This window comes from Camelus bactrianus, chromosome 13 (genome assembly GCF_048773025.1).
Source record: "Camelus bactrianus isolate YW-2024 breed Bactrian camel chromosome 13, ASM4877302v1, whole genome shotgun sequence".
NCBI lineage: Eukaryota > Metazoa > Chordata > Mammalia > Artiodactyla > Camelidae > Camelus > Camelus bactrianus.
The window spans coordinates 63788069-63807234 of NC_133551.1; the positions used below are offsets into that span (position 1 = coordinate 63788069).

The following is a 19166-nucleotide window of genomic DNA, read 5'->3' on the forward strand; positions in this document are numbered from 1 at the left end:
GGGAGAGGTGAGCATCTGCCTGCATCCGGGACAGTCACAGTGGTGTCTGTATGTTGCCCTAAAGTGGAGACAGAGGGTCAGGGTAGCACCCTTACTCTTCAGAAGCAGGCACATGGCCCAGGACCGCTGCGGACTTGGGCCCTGAAGGTGGATGGGCAGACGTGCTGGCTAGCAGACACCAGCCTAGCGGCTTAGGACAGGAAGCCATCTGACAGGAAGCACTGAGTGCCAACCCCCTGTGGGGCCCCAGAGCAGTGGGGGGCAGGCTGGGGAGACGGAGTTAATCTAAAGAGCATCAGGGCAGCTCCCTCCAGAAGGTGACCTTGTGTGCTGGGACAGCTGCCACCCGTGCTGGGCATCTTTGGGGCACAAAGGGCAGCTGGCTGGGCCAAGGCTGGCCAGTTCATGGGAAACCAGCCAATGCCTTCCCTGTGGCTTGCTCTGCTGTTCCCCCTGGGGGCCGTGCTCCCCTCTAATCCCTTCCTTCCCTTTGCATCTCGGGCTCTGAGAACAGTTGAGTGACAGACGACAGGCTGGATCATGCTGGATGCTTGCTCTGACTGAGGGGCCTTTAGTCGGCCACCTGCAGCCTGACTCTTTCTCACTGGTCAGTCTCCCAGGGACAGAGGGAAAGGTCCTGAGATGTGGTGTCCTTGGCTCCCCCTCCCCCGCCTCGTCCTCCCACACAAAGAATTTTGATTGTACGTGAGTAGAAGCCCATCTGCTGAGAGAATATTGGAGTTGACCAGGATAAGGTGATGATACCTGTTGCTTAGACTGAGGGTCCATGGGTTCTCTGGGACCCTCACACTCCCACTATCGCAGCTCACTTGATACCTAGGCCCCCTTCCTCTGGCCCAGAAGAGCTGAGTGCACTGCTGTCAACTCCCTGCTCCCGATCCATCTTGCAGTGGCTCACCCTGATTTGCAGGGCATCGGACTCCAAGTTCTGAGCCACTTCCAACTCACTTTTTTCCTCGTCTGCGCTTTTGATAAGCCAGAGCCGCAAAGGCCATGTGGACCACTGGTGTCCTCTATGTGTTTTCTCAGCCCCGGGCCTTCTGGAGCCCTGACAAAGGGTCCCTTGGAAGACTTGACATTTCCCAAGGGTGCCAGGGTCTCTCTTGCAACTTACAGAGAACAGGGTCATTTTCTAACTAAAGCATTTATTTCCATTCAATTCACTAACCGATTGTTCCGCTCAGGTGACTGTGTTTGCTCACAGGACAGTCTGTGGCCAGATGCCTTGGCTGATGGTTTTCCTATGGCCAAGACCTTCAGCCTGGGCGAAGGTCCGGTGGCGGGGAGGAGGTGGGAGAGATATAACACTCTTTCTCCCTAGGGGAGGAAAGGAGCATGCCTGCACATGTGTTTGAGGGTGACGCTCTGGAGGGCTGGGGTATCACAGTGAATGATCCGGGTCCTAGCCTCTGGTGCACCCCGGTTTAGGCTCCCAGAGGCGAAACTGGGTTCTGGCCATCTGAGGGCACTCAGGGACCTTGAAGGGGCCTATTTGCCTAGAAAGTACTGGATAGATTGGGAAAGAAAGAGAGTGGAGAAGTGGGCAAAGACTTCTGGCCCTGCAGCCTCAAAGCCCACTTCCTTCTCAAGCTGTTGCTTTTCAGAAACAGCCCTCGGGTGGGATGTTCCTCCACCTTGGCCCCCACCCTCTGCCCAAATCTCAGTCTCTGAATGGCCCAGATGGTCCTGTGGCAGTTGGCTTTGGTGAGGCCTGGCAGCAGCGGGGAGCTCTGTGCAGGGGGAGGAGGGAAGGGTGTCAATGAAAACTGTATAAAAAATCCAGAAATGTGCATATAAAATCTCGCCCTTGGTGTATTGCCTAAGTCAGTAAGCAGAAAGCACCTTCTTCCTGGAGAAGGATCAAGTCCTCAAAAGGTAGGAAATGTCAAAGTGTCACTTCATTGTCATAAAAAAAAAACCAACCAACAAACCCCCCCAAACCAAATCCACCCCTGACCAAAATACCCCCGAGTCCACGAATTGCTGTAAACAAACCCAGATGCAGGAGCAGTCCTTCTCAGTGGCAGTCGTAGCTGACGGCAGTCACTGCGGCATCAGTCCTCCAGGTGGGGGCTGGCGGGAGTGGGCGCCCAGCTGGGCTGGGGCCGCCGGCCGTGTGCGTGACGTGGATGTGGAGCCGCAGACCTGGGGGGCGGCCGCCCTCAGGAAGGCTGACCTTTCTGGTGTCCCCATGTTCTCCCTGACCCAGGAGGACAAAAGTCCCTTTTCAGCCCCAGGAGCTGACAGGAGAAACAAGTCTCTTTCACTGGAGTTTCTAAAATATTCTCCAAAGACAGAAAAATTCTTCTGTTTGCCCAGAGGCAGCGGGATTGGATTTTCCCAGAGTGTTTCCTGGGGTGGCTGCCCATCCGCCTGGCACGTGGCTGTTGAGTGAGGCCTGGAGGAGCAGCCTGGCATTGGGAGAGAGGGTGGCCCCTGTCTCTCCCCTTCACATTTGTTTTCCTGAAAGTGTTTCTTGGCTCTGGCTAGGTCACCTTCCCAGAGGGAGTTGGAGAGAAACTGCTTTTGATCTCCGACTGGACAAATCGCATGGATCTCCCAAGCCCTTGTTTTTCCCCAAGAACAATGATCACTTTCCTTATGAGAATCCTCTTTAAAAAATATTCCTGTATTTCCCGCCCCCTCCCAGGATCTATTTTCTTTTGTCCCCATTCCCTTTTTTCCATCATCTGAGTTGCACGTGTTCTTGGTGACGTCTCATGGCTGGAGTGCTGCTTGGTTCTGCCTGTTGCCCGTGGCCTCCTGGCAGGTCGCTGACCCGGCGGTGGATGGAGAACCGAGGGGCCGGCATGTGGGGTGGAGGGGGCGGGGCCTGGAGGAAGAGGTGAGCTGAGGCAGGTGAACGTCAAACCTCCACAGACTGGATCTGGTTCATCTGTGCCCGCATCACCTGGATGCTGTTCAGGATTTTTTTCTGGTGACCAGCCAAGGTGACCCCAACTCGGAGAATGTCCCTTTGGGAGAGAAGCAGGTGTGTTAGTGAAATGTAGGGTGGGTGGAGGGATTCTGTTCAGGTAGAGAGGTGCCTGGGCTTCTCTGAGGGTTTCTTGCTGGAGAGAGCAAGGTGAGGGGCTTAGGGGAGTGGGTGGGCATCCGGAGCTGAGGTGAGTGAATGTTGAGACAGAAGGAACAGGTGACTGGGAGTCAGGGCGTCTAGGTGCACTTGTTTCCTCTGCTACGGGGGAACTAAGTACCCACTCACGTTCTAAATCCTTTGATCTTCCTTCCACTTCCCAGTTTACAGGAGAAAACCAGGGCTAAGGGAAGTTCTGTGATTTGCCCAAGGTCACAGCCAGTGGGTGGCAGGAGACCTGGGTGTTGATCTGAATGTGACTCCATGTTGCCTGTCTTGCCCCCTGGTCCCTTATATCCCTGCTGGGACACTGCCTATTCCTCACTCTCCGAGCCTGCCGTTTGGTGGGATGGGTGGGGCGGGGGGCCAATGGTGGTGGGTGGAGACGGCTGGGCACTTACTCCATCATCATCTGCGACACGACATCGAAGGAGGTGAAGCCTGCGTTGGCGAAGCTCTCCTTGTACTGCCCCATCTTGATGGCCTCCAGCCACTCGTCCACTGTGTTAAAGCTGGTGTAGTCGGGGATCGTGCGGTCTAGCAGCGGCAGGTTGACTCTGGGGGTGGGGTGGGCAACAGGAACGGTCAGGGCACATACTGATATGGGGGTGAGGGTAAGCCTGGGCGAGGAGGGCACACTTGCAGGCTGTGTGTGTACCTGCACGTGAGCATCCATCCGTGTGAATGTAGGTAAGAGTGTACGTATGTGTTTCTGTATGAGAGTGGGCGTGAGTTTGAACCCACATAAATATGCACACATATATGCATGAGTGTGCAAGAGCAAGTGTGTGTGCATGGCCCAAAACTGGGGCTGCCTAGATGGTCTAGGGAAGCCTCTATGGTACGGCTGAGAGACAGGACCACAGTGGTGAGGTAGGAGACCCTTTTCCTGCTTAGTTTGAGGAGAAGGGATTTCAGCTGGACTGACTGTGCTTGTGATTTGCTGTTTCCTCCCCAATGCCATTCTCTTTCCTTCTCTACCCTGCTTGTGCTAGAGGAAGCTGATCTTGTGGACTGCATCTCCAAAGTCCAGACAAACCTGGTGGCACTAATGGGAATGACGTCCTGGCAGGCAGGGTGTGAAATGACCCTCATGAGGCTAAAAACTCGGAGTGGTTTTTATCTGGAGAATCAGGAGTGGCTGATGTAGGGTCACAGTGAGGAGAAAACAGAGGCAAACACAAACATCTCTTGGCCCCAAGAAATTGGCAGGTGAAGGACTTGGGCCTCAAGAGTCTCTGGACACAGCCAACCATGGACCCTGAGGACACCTGGCCAGATGCCTCTCAGAAACCCTGTGTGATCGAGGGTCCCGAAGAGTGAGAGTGTGCAGGGCTGGGACTGGGGCCTGTCATAGCTGCCCAAGCAAGGCAGTGTTGGCTGCAGGCCTGATGGAGGGTGTCCCGGGACCGCTGGGAGAAGGGAAGCAGGGGGATCACTGAGCTAATGGTCCTCCAGCTGAGCCGGTCTCTCTGATAATGAGAAAGGCAGCCTGTTTATGGGGGCATGCACGTGTGTGTGCCCGTGTGTGTGTGTGGTGAGTACGTACTTCTGAATGTGTGTGCTTAGGTGCCTGTGGGTGTGTGTAGGTGCGAGAGCCTGCGGTTGGGTATATTCATGTGTGTGAGATTGTTTGAGCGTAAGCATGAGTGTTCGTGCCCAACTGTGTGTTCATGTACATGTGTAGGACTGCATTTTTGCGTGAGTGTGTGTGAGAGAGAGAGAGCATGGCTGTGTTGAGGAAGATGCAGATGCAAATTTGAGGGCCTAGGTTTGTGTGTGAGGGTAGCTATGGAGGACACTGAGTGATGAGTAAATCTATTCACCAAGATTCTGGTAATTTCTCTTAAAAGTTGTCCTCTCTGACTATGCTTTAAAAGATGCTTCCTCTGCTACACAGAATGGGCATCCTTCTCCTCCTCAGGATAGCCTGTGTCCTGCACTCTGCACCCAAAGGCAGGCAGGCTCCCCACAAGCACTAGTGCTGTCCTTCCCCATCCAACTCAGCCATAACAGGAGGGGGCGGGGCCTGGGTGGAGCTGGGAAGAGGCGGGGCCAGGGTGGGGCCGTACCCGGAAGAGAGGGGCGCCATGGCTTTGAGGCTGTTGGGGTTGCGGATCATCTTGTCCAGCGTGTTGACGATCTGGCCGAACTTGGGCCGGTGGTTGCGGTCCTTTTGCCAGCAGTCCAGCATGAGCTGGTGCAGCGCGCTTGGGCAGTCCATGGGTGGTGGTAGCCGATAGTCCTGCTCTATGGCGTTGATTACCTGGGGACAGCACAGGGGCAGAGTGGGGCTGGGTGGGTGAGGTACGAGCATCTGCTCTCTGGCCTGGCCCAGTACATCGCAGGACAGACTTACTTGGTTGCCACGGCAACTGCCTCCACCCCCTGGAGGTAGCCCCAGGATGTTCCTCACCTGGGTTCCCACCATCTGTGGCCTCAGCCTGTCCTGGCAGCTGGGTGTCTGCTCCCCCTGACCAGCACCTTGAGATACCCTCTGCCTCAGGGTCCACCAGGCTGACCCTCCTGTGGGCAACCCCACCTGACTCCTCTGTCAGGGAAAGGAGCCGAACTCCTCTCAGTTCTGTCCCCCCACCAGGGCCAAGTTCATCTTCCCCAACGTGACTGTGGTCACCATTCCTGCTCAAGCCTCACGTATTCCCTGTCCTGCATTGTGAATCAGAATTCCTTGGTTTAACTTTCAAACACCACATTATTGAACCTCATGAACTTTTCTGACCAGCTTCTCACTTCTCTCCAGCATGACCCCTCATCATCCCATTTCTGGGCCTTTGCACAGGCTGTTCTTTCCACTGGAAGCCCTCACATCTCCAAGTCCCACTTCCGTTTGAGCCCCACTTGTCCATGACGACTTCCTGGTTGGTCTTGGGCCACACTGCTCTCGCCTCCGTACCTATGGGGCTTGACACCTGCCTTCTCCACTTCAGTACCTGATCATAGATAGCACCTGATAACTACATCTGGTTCCTGGAATAATTGTCTTATTTCCCATATGGGTGGTAAACATCCAAGGGGCAGATATGGTCTCTTTCAGGGTTGGCCACAAGGTAAATGCATCCTGAAGACTTGCTGATTCGTGGGTGGATAGGTCTTACTACTGCTGACCCCTTGGAGAGTCCAGGGTCCTGTGCAGATGTTTGAATTAATTAACATCAGGCTGGGAGCTACCCTGGCCCAGGATCTCAGAGACCTTGCTCCCACCCCTGAGAGACAGGCAAAAGGCTAGGAGTTCTGGATCTTCCCCTCCCATCTGGCTGGCCCGAGAGGCTCTGCCCACCCCCTTGGAGACTTACATCCTGGTTGGTCATGTCCCAGTAGGGCCGCTCCCCATAGGACATCACCTCCCACATGACGATACCATAGCTCCAGACGTCACTGGCCGAGGTGAACTTCCGGTACTGGATGGCTTCTGGGGCTGTCCAGCGGATGGGGATCTTACCCCCCTGGGGGACAGAATGAGATGGGTTAGTGGGTGGGAGGCTGACCCGAATGGCCTCTGCTCACAAAACTCCTACCCTATGTCCTGTGCTGCACAATCACATGCAATACCTTATTGTTTTCCCCAAACTCACCTGGTGCTCCACACCTCCAGGCATTTGCACATGCCATTCCCTTTGCATGAGGTGCCTTTTCCCATTTTGCCATCTGTTAACCTCCTTCTCATCCTTGAAGTCCCTCTGAAAATCTTTCCTAGGTCCCAAAGAGTTGCTTTTGCTTCTTAATCCTACAGCTGTGCGCCATGCCTCTCCATCAAGGAGGTACTTCTCATACAGAGCAGTCCTCAACCGTCTGCCTACTTGCCTGGCTCTACTTGAACTATCTCTGAGCTCTGTGAAGGTAGGGACTGTGTCTTATTTCTTTCTGTTTAAAACACTTCAACAACCTTAATAGCTTTGAGAAGACAGTCCTGAGCTGGGGCATTCAAAGGTCTCCAAGGTCTGGCCCTACCAACCTCTCCAGCATTGTTACTCACTACTTCCCCCAATAGCCTGTGTTCCAGTCACATCTTCCCATGAGACTATGGCATCTGGTAAACTTTCACTGGCCCTTGGCTTTCAGCTCAGACATCACCCCCTCTAGCAAGCCTTCCTCTGCCTCCCAAAGCTGGTGTCTAACTCATAGCCCCATCACTCTGTGTTGCTCTGCACCTCTGTGTCCCCCTCCAGCCTGTGAGCTCCAAGAGGGCAGAACATGTGGTTTATGTCTTTATGTCTCCAGGGCCCAGCACAGCGCTTGGCATGAGCAGGTGTTGGTGAAAAATGTCTTGCAGGGGGAGACGGATATCTGCCCTCTTTCCTGGCCCTGTGACCCCACTGTTCCCTGCCTTCATCTTACCAGGGCGCTGGTGTAGGTGGGGTCTGAGGTATCATCCTCCAGAAAGCGTGAGAGCCCAAAGTCAGACACCTTGCAGACCAGGTTGCTGTTGACGAGGATGTTGCGGGCGGCCAGGTCACGGTGGACATAGTTCATGTCTGCCAGGTACTTCATGCCGGCTGCGATGCCCCGCAGCATGCCCACCAGCTGGATGACTGTGAACTGCCCGTCATTTTGCTTTGGGAAGTGGAGGAAACACAGAGTAAATGGAAGGGCATGAATCAGTTCTCTGGAGCATTCTCCCAACAGAACCAGAGCAGGACCCTGCTGCCTTGGCCTCTGGGCTCCCTGTGGGAAGGACTCTGGTGCTCAGGGACCTTAGAGAGGCCCAGGAGAGGCCAGTTTCAGGATGGTGGAGAAAACACAGGCTTTGGAACAGATACAGCTGATTTGAGTCTAGCTCCACCCTTTGCTGGCTGTGCAACCTTGGACAAATGATCTAACCTCTCTGAGTCTCAGTTTTCTCCACCGTGTGTTAAATGGGGATAAGTTAACACCCACCTTCCAGGGCCATCAGGGTTAAACAAGAAGGTGCATGGAAGGTGTTTGGCACACACTAGGGGCTTAATAAATAGTTGTTAAATAGCAACTAGTCCAATGGCATACTTCTGATTCCTCGTCAGTGCTCTTTGTCTAGCTGGCTGACTATGATATATCGGGGGGCCTAGAAGCTTTCCTTTGTTGTCCTTGTGCTCTGAACTCTCTCCCTATACAGCTTTGGGGAAATTCAAATCTGGTGAAAACCCTGGACTAGGCATCAAGAGATCTGGTTGTAGTCCTGGCTCTCATCTCGACCCTCTGGGTGAGCCTGGGCAAACTCTGCTTCTCTAAGAGCCTCAGTTTTCTCTGGTGCATAGTGAGAAGGCTGGCTGAGAGCTTGGATGGCAAAGATTTCTGGTTGTATGCCAACTCTGATCAACCGGCTGTGGTTTCCTGGATTGAGAAGGATTCTGACATTGCTTCTGGGTTCAGTGGGAGACAGTCTGGGGTTTATTAGCAATGCCTCCTGTGGGTAAGGGAAGGAAGGTGGCAGCAAGCAAGCCAATCCTGACCTAGATCTTTCCCAAGACCCTTCCAGGCTCTGACAGTATGAAACTGTGTCCACCACCCCTTTTTCTGCCCCACCCATGGGCCCCTGGCACTCTTGGCTTCCCCTACCCGGAGGAAGGAGTCCAGGGAGCCGTTCTCCATGAACTCAGTGATGATCATCACAGGGGTGCTCTTGGTGACAACACCTTCCAGGTGGATGACGTTGGGGTGGTCAAACTGGCCCATGATGGAGGCCTCGCTCAGGAAGTCCCGGCGCTGCTTCTCAGTATAGCCTGACTTGAGCGTCTTGATGGCTACGAAGATCTCTCTCTTGCCTGGCAGCTTCAGGTGGCCGCTGCATACCTCACCAAACTCCCCTGGGACAGACACACCGAAAGAGGCAGGATGTCACTTACCAGGTGGAAATGCCACCTCCTTGTTCCCTGTAACATCTGCCCCTGGGGGCTGCAGGAGCTTTTCCTCCTCAGTAGTCAGCTCATCCTCTCATCCACAGAACCACTTTGTAGAGTGTAGGGGCCCAGAAGAGTCCCAGCCACCTTTGGGAGTAAGAGTAAACCCTTCATGGCCATCCCATGGTATTTGGCTGGGTGTGGGGTGAGGATGTAGGGGAACCTGGGGAGATGGAGAGAGGGACCTGGGATGAATGGTGGGATGGACAAAGCATGAGAGTGAGTCCTGAGAACTGGGTTCCAGACCTAGTTCAATCTCTGATGGGATGTGCAAGCTCCTTCCCAGCCCTGTGCCTCAGTTTCCTTATCTGTTGATGAGGTGGTTTTACTGGGTGATCTTTGAGGGCATTCTTCCACCTTGGGCATTCTGAGCCTTAGGGCCTTGAAGGATCCTGTGAGGCTCCTGCCCCACATCCTACTCTGCCCCAGGAGTACAACTGGGGTAGTCTCCCCACCCATGGCTGAGGCCATGGTACCAGGGAGGGTACCAGGCACTTACCTGCTCCGATCACCTGCTCAATTTTGACACAGGAGATGTCAATTTCCTTGGCAAACTCCCGCACTGCCTCATTGGGGTCCTCGTAGGTGAAAGGGTCGATGTAGATTTTCATGCCTGGGGTCACTGGGAGAGAAGACCAGGCTCAGTCACATGCACAGACTCAAGAGGTGAACAAATGAAAGAGTGAGAGCCAGTCTCTCCGTGGAGGGAAATACACTCCTGTGTGGCCCCCATAGGAACTGGACAGCCCCCTGCAAGTCACTTGAACTCACTCGGTCTTGGACATGTTAGGTGACCACTTTCAGCCTCTAATTCAGACATGCCAGTAATCTAGGAGTCGGAATCTCTAACACAGGGGTTAGCAATATGGCCCACTGCCTGTTGTGTAATAAGGTGTCATAAATAAAGTTTTATTGGAACACAGCCTCAGACATTCCTTTGCCTGTGGCTGCTTTCATGCTCCAGCGGTGGAGTTGAGCAGTTACAACAGAGACTGTAAGGCCTGCAAAGCCTAAAATATTTACTGTCTGGCCTTTTACAGAAAAACTTGCCAACCACTGCTCTAATACATTAGTTTTATTTTGGATTGTTTGTGTGGGTGTCGGTCTAGCCCTTAATTTTCTTAATTTGGGTCTGTGAACCACCTGGCAGTCCCAGGATGGGTCTGGAGGGGCTCCTGAAATGGAATGCATTTATTATTATTGCCTCTTTGAATTAGAAAAGTAAATTATGCTTCTTATAAGTAGTTTAAAATTATATAAATAAATATTGTTGAAAGTAAAAGTTCTCCAAAACTTTATCTCTGAATATAGATTTTTTCCTGGATTTTTTACCTTATTTTATTTACACACACATGCATATTTGTATTTCTGTGGCCACAGGATCCAAAACTTTTAGCAGACTCAGAGGAGCCTAAGACCCCTCAAAGAGTTAAGAACTACCATCTTAGACTGTGGGGCCCTGGGAGGAGAGGGGTGAGTGCATGATTTTTTCTCGTTCCTCCCTCCCTGGCACACTGCATAAAACTCTGCACACAACAGATATCAGTGTCTGTAGAATCCAGAAGACAGAGCTAGAAGATGATTAATCCCAGTTACCACTGACTGAGTCCTGTGTGCCCAACACTGTTGGCTCTTTCTATGCATTATCATCTCTTCCACCCAACAACTCTTGGAGGAAGGGATTATTTTTCTCATTTCACACATTAGAAAACTGCAGCTCAGAGAGGCTAGGTAGTCTGTCCATGGCCACACAGCTGGCAAATGGCACAGCCAGGATTTGAACCCAGGTTTGGCAGACTTGAGCCAAGGGCCAGTGCTTTTAATCACCACGCTCACTGCCTCCTGGAGGAAATCCACCCAGATCAGGTCCATGCCTCCTCCTCCTGGATTATTCAGCCATGACTCCTCCTTCTGAGCCAGGGCATCAGCTCCAGAGATGCTCCCATTCTTGCCCAACCCAGTGCCTGGCCTATGGTTCTTAGTGACTGACTTGCCACCTTCCTCCCAACAGAACTGGAGGAAGCCCTTTCAGCTGGGCCAGAATAGGTCAGGAATAGGTCAGCTCAGGGAGCCAAGGGGAAGCATGGCAGGAGCTCAAAGCCTGCTTGGGTGCAGCCAACCAATCAGATGCCGTCCCCAAGCCTTGGCCCGGAGTGCTAGTCAGAAGGGCTCTCTATTGCTTTCAGGACAAAGGCAAATGCCTTCACCTGGCATTCCAAGTGCTCCATGATGGGCCCCACTTATAGCTCCCTGCTCCTCACATGCCAGCACAAGGTCCCAGACATGCCTTACAGTTTCTTGTCTCTGTGCCTTTGTCCATGTGGTTCTCTCCACCTGGAACATCTGTCTTCTCTTGGCATCCAGATCAAATGCCACCTCCTCTGTGAAGCCTGCCTGGATCTCTCCAGTGGAGACTAGTGCTTTCTTCTCAGGCTCCCACAGCTCTGTCTCCACCTTGTATCAGGGTTCCCAGATTCGCAGGCCCACAGCCTCCTGCCACTTTTTTCTGGAACACTTTCCTGCCTGTGAGGGCTGGCTTTCCCTTTTTCCCCTGGGGGACAGAGGCCACGTCTGTCTTGTTCTTCCTAAATCCCAGGGCTTGGCACACAGAGGGTGCTCAATAAATGTTTATTGAAAGAATAATAGCATTACTCACTGACGTGCCCTCCTTTTCTCTCTCCAACCTGTCTGGGGTCAAGAATGCTTTTGAGAATTTGATGAAAGCTATGAATCTGCTCCTGTAAAAGTATTCACGTGTGTGCACACGCCCATGGTCAACATACAATTTTGGAATGTCCAGATGCCCTTGAAGGTCTAGGTGTCCGTGAACCCCAAGTTATAAGCCCTTGCTCTGGAACGTTTTCTCTGGAGTATATGTAGAGGTGACATACAGTAGATGCTTAATAAAAACTTTTTGAAAGTTTGGCTTTGAGCACAGCCATTCCTGCTTTGGTGACCCTTTGGTTTCGCCTCACCATTGGTAACACTGCTGGCTCACAGCTGAGCGTGGATGCACCATGTACCAGGCCCCTTCGTGGCACTTCATAGATTTCGACCCAATTAATCCTCCCTAACAATCGTCCCAGGTAAACACTGCTATTAGGCTGAGCCCCATAAAACCATCAGTATTGGCTGCTCCTGACTTACAAAAATGGCAGTTTCATTTGGTCCAACCTAATACTATCCCTCCTTTTTTGATGAAGAAACTGTGGTAGAAGGATGGTTAAATGACCTGCCCAAGGGGTCAGACAGAGGAGTCTATGCTCTGCTTTTCTCTCTGCTTGCCTCTCCTGGAGGGGATACCTGTGCTGGGTGTGTTTGGCACACGTGCCCCAACCCTGGCCTGAGTTAGGATGAGGCAGTGAGGGAAATGCAGGCACTGGGTGGGGGAAGTGGCAGCCCAGAGTCACCAGGGAGGCATGACAGGGGGCCTCCCACCTCCCTTCTGGGGAGTCAGGGAAGGCGTCTCAGAGGGGTTTGTATAGATGAGGCCCGAGGGGAAGTGAGAGCAACACAGGTAGAGAGAAGGGAGAGCACTCCAGGCAGAGGAACAGCCTGGACAAAGGCTGAGAGGTGGGCGTGAGCTCGACACCGTCAGGGAACATTCCGTCTGACTGCAGCAAGGGAGGAGGCAGGGAAAGAAGGCTGGAGAGGTTGTTGGGGAGCTGGTGGTGAAGGGCCCCATGGTGCTGGCCCCACTGGGGTATACATACTGTGGCCACTGGTGTAGTGCTGCAGCTTGTCCGTGTACTCCGAGTCAGCACGCTCAAAGCCCCGTCTTCTGGAACAAGAGCAAAGGGCTGGAGCCACCTGGAGGAGCCCAGGGAGCTGGGAGCCACAGGAGGTGATAGGGAGAGGGTGGGCTGGTCCTTGAAACCACCCCTGTGCCAGAGGACTCCCTGCCTGCCGCCTTGCCTAGCAGCCTCACCCTTCCTGGCCCCACCCATCCCTTCCCACCTCCCCGACTTCAGGTCCAGGCTCACTATTTTTCCCTTGTCTCCTCTCCAGCTGAGCCCCTTTCAAAGAGCAAAGTCATCTCTGGTTGTGGCTCCTGACTTATGTCCATCTGACCTTATGCCCTAGTCTGTTCTAAAGTGGGGAACCCTTTACAGAAGAAGGAAGAGTCTGTCTTTGCATTATGCCCAGCAGAAGTCTGGGAACTGGTTCCACCGCCTGCCTTTGCTGTGCTAGCCACTTGGGATGCCTCCCGTCTGTGTCCTCTCTTCTTCTTTCCAGCCCCCTCAGCCAAGGGGAGGGGGGCTTACCCGAGTTCCTCAACTGCTTCTGGCCCTATTCATGAAGGGAGCTCAACAAGCACAGAAAGTGGGATGATCCGTACCCGCTCCCCACCACCCCTTAGGTCTTGGCATCCTGCAGTCTTTCCCTCCCACTATTCTGAGACGCTCCTTCATGCTGCAGTATTAGTGTCTCCATGTGCCACCTCCTCAAATAGCTGTATGGGTGACGCCAGACCCAGAGGGCGGGCTGTCAACGGTGGCCGTTCAGGTGGTGGAGGGCCACTTATGGTCTCCAGGCCTACCCGAGCCTCTCCTGCCTCCTCGGTTCACAAACACTGTTCAGGGATGGCAGAAGAGATGGACAGCTGGACCTGGACCAGGTTGGAGGGCACTACCCACCTGTTACACACGATGGCAATGACAACCACGGCGATGAGGAAGACCAGGCCGGCCGCCGAGGAGCCAATGATGAGTGGCAGCTTCTCCTGGATGCTTGTCTGGTACTCAGCTGGGGAGAAAGCACAGAGCTGTGTCTTCAGCCTGGCTCGGGGGGTCTTAACCGCCCACACCCCCACCATGCTGGGCCTCCTGGGATCCCCAGGCCCTGTTCCCGCTCCTGACAGAGCACCTGTCTTGCTCAGGTGGAGAACTGGCTGTCACTCCCTCAGAAGTAACCTTGGACAAGTCCATGAACTGCTCCAACCTCAATTTCTCATCTATAAAATGGGCATAATAGTATCTACATCTCAGTGTTAATATAAAAATCAGCAGCAGTGATAAGGTGCCACATATACAGAGGCAGTTAAAACCAGACTCTGAAGCCAAGAACCTGGGTTTGAGTCCCAGTGGTGTCACTTCCTATCTGTGTGATCTTTGGTAAAGTGACTTACCTCTCTGTGGCTCAGTTTCCTTGTCTGTCAGGTGGAGAGAATAATAGTTCCCATCTCATAGGAACATTTTTGCATAAAGCACTTAGAATAACTTATAGCACACAGTGAGCACTCAGTAAATATTAACTGTTACTGTTTTAAAGTGTCAGTCATGGTGCTAAGTGTGTTAAGTATCCTTTGTGATTCTCAGAACAGTCCTATGATGCATTGCCTGTAATTATCCCGTTTTGCAGATCAGGAAACTGAGGCTTAGCAAAACTGACTTGCCTCAGGTCACACAGTTAGAAAGTGACCACTGCTAGCATTTGAACTCAGGAATCTGCTTGACCCAAGGCTATGGGCTTAAATGAGATAATGTATAAAATGCACTCAGCATCAGCCTGGCTCTTAGAAACCACTTGGTACATTCTGAGTGCCATCAATATGTTCATTGTTTAAAAATTTACTACTACTACTCATTGCCTCTGTGACCAGACAGGAGTGTGTTGAAGTCAGGAACTAGGTCATTTCTGGGTTCTTAGTACCAGTGTATATTTGTTGAATTAATAAAGAAAGATCTTGGGGCAGTCCCTCAGCCCCCAGCTCAGTGACACTCATCCAACATGCAAAAGGGCCTAAAGAGGTGAGGAACACTGGCCAGGAGGAAGGGGGTTTTACAGAGAAACTGGGTACTGGAAGAGATGGTGGAGCTGTAAGGGAGGACTTTTGTGATAAGACAAGAATCCAGGGGTCCTGGAGCCTCTGAAATGTTTAACCAGGTAAAGGCTGAGGCTCATGCCCAGTGGTTGAAGCTGATGCTAATAGTGGCTGCTGGAGTCTGGTCTTAAGTATTCTGCCCTGGAGTTTGGCTCATTGCTGAAAGGGCCCCCAGACTCACAGCAATGACAGCTATGACCTTACCTACTTTTAGGTGAGCACTAACTACTTGTGACCTAGTGCCGACCCTGTGCTGGGTCCTGTACATTTTTATCCCATAGCCTTACACTAGTTTGATGATGATGAGATAGTTGTTATCACCCCCATTTATGTGAGAAAACTGAGGCTCAGAGAGGTAAGGTCAGTTGCTCAGTGCCACACAGCTAGAGCTGAATCAGCACTGTAATTTCCATCTGTCATGCATCAGAGCCCACATTCTTTAACTATGCTCCTTCTCAAAGATTATTAGAGCAGGAAGGGTGCTTAGAGCCCATGTGGTCCCAGGCTGAGAGACACATAGCACATGGGCTGCAGCCTGCCATTCTCTTGCCTAGGGCAGACATTCCTAACCCATCTCAGCACTTCTGCCTGCTGAGCTCAAATGTGGCTTCAGAATTCTTCTCAATCCAATTGCAAAACACTCGAATAGTATATGGATAAAATATGTTTGCTTTCTCAGATTGAATATGATCCTTTCATTTTACAGATGAGAAAAAATTGGACCAGGGAATGAAAGGAGCTTGCTCAGAGTGGCTCTGCAAGTTGGCTGAGCCCCCAGGGGTCCTGGGAAAGAACATGATGGTAATGGAGGAGTCCATATACTTTCCAGGCTGCAGAAACAGTGCCTCTGTATATGGTTGTGCAGTTTGTACAGTGCACAAAGGTTCCTACCCAAGAGGGAGGACTGACATCTAGCAGAGGGCGGGGGTCGGTGAGGCTTTTCTCATTTGCCAAAGACACTTGATAGGAATGGTGGCCCTTGTTCTGTCTGTAGAGTCGGGGCCCGCCTTCTGCCCTCTGGGCCCTGCTTACCTTCCGTCATGGTCTGGAAGTACATCTTGCCGCTGTAGCGCCCGTAGCCCGCCACGGTGCGTGCCCGCACCTGGAAGACATAGATGGCGCCGGCTTTGAGGCCCTGCACAGTGACCGTGTTGGTGGGGCTTTTTATGGCTGTGGCGTTGTACTCACTGAGCTCCTGCCGAGGAACAGAGAAAACAGTTAGTGAGGTTGTTGCCCAGAGTCCACTGCCCACTCCTGCCACTCGGGGCAGGTCTGGCTACTGGATAAACATCTGTGGTTCCAAATTCTTCACTCCCTCCCTGTAACAGAATCACACACCTAAACCTTTTGCATATGATTCTGCAACACTTCCCACAAAAGAAGGCAGAGATATTTCTTTGCCTCACGGATGCTGAATTTGTCCGCATGACTTGTTTTGGCTGTTGGAATACTCTAGAGGACCTGGTGCAAGTAGAGGCTTTCCATGTGCTTGTTGATTTGGCCTGGCCTCTTGTGCTTCTGCCATCTGCCATGGGGAGGCTTAACCTGGGTCACAGCTGGTTCCAGAATGAGAAACACGTGGAGAAGACCCTGACCTAACTCCTAGGCTGAAACAGCACCACCTCAGTTGACCCACAGATCCACCCGTGAGCAAGAAAAAGTGCCGCTTGTTGTTCGCCACTGGATTGTTCGAACTGTTTCTTCTGTAGCATCATCTCAACAACAGCTGACTAATACACATATCCTGAGTGGCCACTGTGTGCAAGACTAAACTGTGAGTCCTCAGAGACGTTAGGGAGAGGGCCCACCTTATTCCCTTCTGCACCCTCCTCCCTGCCCCATGCCTCAATGGGTTAAGTAGAAGGAGCCTCGTTTAGCCTCAGCACATTTGAGTGAGGCAAGAATTAAGGCCCAGATGGGGAAAATGATGCTCAACGTTACATGTGTCAACTGGTGGCTGCTCTGGGATTCAAAACCAGGCTCCTGTGTGGAGCCACCTCTAATATCCATGCCTTGTTCCCTCCTTTGAGAGATGCAGAATGCCGAGCACTGTCCAGGGTGGCCAGAGGAGTCAGGGACAGGACAAAGGTCCAGCTGCTGCCACAGGAATGGAGAAGTGCTTGAGCTGATGCAGGTGCTTGTTCAGGCACCCGTCAGCTACCCAGCAAACCTCCCCCAGACACTGTCTTTGCACTAGGCACCCACAGCAGGTAAAGCGTAGGCCCTGGCCTCCTTGGAGAGCTCAGTTCAGATAGGCAAATAATGTGGACATCTTAACCCTGTGAACCCTTCTGCAGAAAAATGTACACCTGATTGTACATGTTAATCATGTACACAGAGCCCTTGAAAACTCTTACGATAAAACAATTAAATTCAGCATGAGCAATGTTGTTACAGATAATAATTGTAACTACAATTCTATTATGTAATTGTACAACTACACTGTAATAATGTAATTACAGTGTTACTATAGTGTGGAGGTTAAGGTCACAAACTGGAGCCAGACTTTCTAGGTTCAGATCCTGACTCTACTACTTACTACCTTTGTGACCTTGGGCAAGTTGCTTAACTTCTCTCTGCCTCCCTTTCTTCATCTGTAAAATGGGGATGATAATAATAGTAGCTACCTCAAAGGGTTGTTTAGAGGATGAAATGAATGAATATGTATAAAATGCTTTTTCATATGGGTAGGGTAAGCACAATGAACTGAGGATCATGTGACCTGGCCTGGGTGGGGGATATTAGATAAAGTCAAGGAAAGCGCCCTGGTTAGTGGGGGGAAATGGAATGGAATCCTAAAGAACAAATAGAAGTCCCCCAGGAGCAGCAGGTGCAAAGGCAAGGAGGTGAGAAAGAGTTTGGGACGTTGGGGCAAGAGAAGGGACTGACCTGCCAGTGCCTCCCCCCTTCTCATACCAGGGGGCAGCAGCAGATAGGAAATCTTTTTTCCTGAGCCAGATTGCCTGCCCCCTCCTCCAGGAAGCCTCCTTGATTTCCCAGCCAGATGTGCCTCTCCTCCTCTGAGCCCTGGAGCACTTCCTGTTGGTGCCACGTTTCAGGGGAGCGATGTGTTTCTGTGACAGCTCCTTGCTCTGGGCCCAGGCTCGTCTTACTCCATTGACTGTGAACCCCAAAGGGAAGGGGTTGTGTTTTGTTCCCCTGTACCAAGCCTGCATGCAGAGGCCTTCCCAGTGGCCACAGGGTGAAGGCCCTATTCCTTAGCCTGGCATTCCAGACTCTCCATGACCCAGCTTTTTCCGGTCTCTCCTGCCACATCCCTGGAAATCCTCCAGGCTCCAGCCATATGCAGTTGCTTCCCTGTTCCCTGGTAAGGCTGCCAGATTTAGAAAAACAAAACAAAACAAAATGGAACAGAATGCTCAGCTCAATCTGAATTTCAGATAAACAATGAATAATTTTTTTAGTATAAGTATGTCCCATGCATTCTTTGAGACATACTTATACTAGAATTTTATTTTCACAAATTCCAATGTAACCTGGTGTCCTACTTTTTATTTGGCAATCTGACTTTCCCTAGACACTCTGAGCCTTTGCAAGGGCTATTGCTCCTGTCTGAAATACCCTTTCCTCACTTGCCTGGCCGTTCTCTACTTATCATTCAAGACTCAGCACAAGTACCACCTCCGCTGAAGAGACCTCCGGCATGTCCCAGCCGGAGACTGCAGGTCCATTGTCTCCTCTCCCATCCATTGTTCTGATATACATGTGTGTTCTGTAAAGACTGTGGGTTTCCTGGGGCAAGGACTTTATTTGGTTCATCTCCAGGACCCCCAGGCTAGGCACACAGTCTGTGCTCACTAACTACTGGGAAGATGAATGAATGAATGTTAAAACTGTTGTCTGTGAACCTGGGGTGCAGTACCAGAGTTGGCCACTAGGTGCCACCATCCAACGTGGAATGAGCTCAGGCTTGAAAAGGGGATTGGATTCCCCAAGACTGGGTGGGTGCCCTCTTAGAGAGGCTAGAAGTTCTAAGTTCTGATTACATGAGGGAGAGTGGAAGAAACTGCCAGTCGCATAGGTGCCTAGGGAAACTGAGGAACTAACCTGAGTGTATCCCTTCTCTAAAGCCAGGCACAGGACTGAGCAGGGGACTGGAAGTCATTTCAAATGCTAATTCTTCCACTCACTTGCACTGTGTCCTTGGGAAAGACCTTTCACTTCCTGAGCCCCTGTTTTCTATTCTGGAAAATGGAACAACAAATGCCAACCTCTCTGGGTTATTTTGAAGATAAAATTTGATCAGGTAGTGCCAGGCACATTGAAGATGCTCTCGTGCCGTCAATTCCCTTCCCTTCAGTATCTGAATAAG

The 19166-nt window shown here is 51.9% G+C and overlaps 1 protein-coding gene across 3 annotated transcripts in view; it reads right to left on the reverse strand.

Annotated features, from left to right (window-relative positions):
- Positions 1–1815: 1815 nt before the first annotated feature.
- Positions 1816–19166, reverse strand: part of EPHB2 (EPH receptor B2) — a 175975-nt gene continuing 158624 nt past the window's right edge. Inside the window, exons 7-16 of one of the 3 annotated variants that reach the window (XM_074377220.1) lie at positions 15866–15935; positions 13647–13755; positions 12723–12790; positions 9509–9631; positions 8669–8916; positions 7472–7687; positions 6430–6579; positions 5188–5381; positions 3517–3672; positions 1816–2996 (exon numbers count right to left, since the gene is read on the reverse strand). In XM_074377220.1, coding sequence (XP_074233321.1) covers positions 2888–2996; positions 3517–3672; positions 5188–5381; positions 6430–6579; positions 7472–7687; positions 8669–8916; positions 9509–9631; positions 12723–12790; positions 13647–13755; positions 15866–15935 — 1443 coding nt within the window. In that variant the 3' untranslated portion in view covers positions 1816–2887. Of the gene's footprint in view, positions 2997–3516; positions 3673–5187; positions 5382–6429; positions 6580–7471; positions 7688–8668; positions 8917–9508; positions 9632–12722; positions 12791–13646; positions 13756–15865; positions 16029–19166 lie in introns of all 3 variants that reach the window. The other 2 variants (XM_074377218.1, XM_074377219.1) reach the window with 2 other exon arrangements.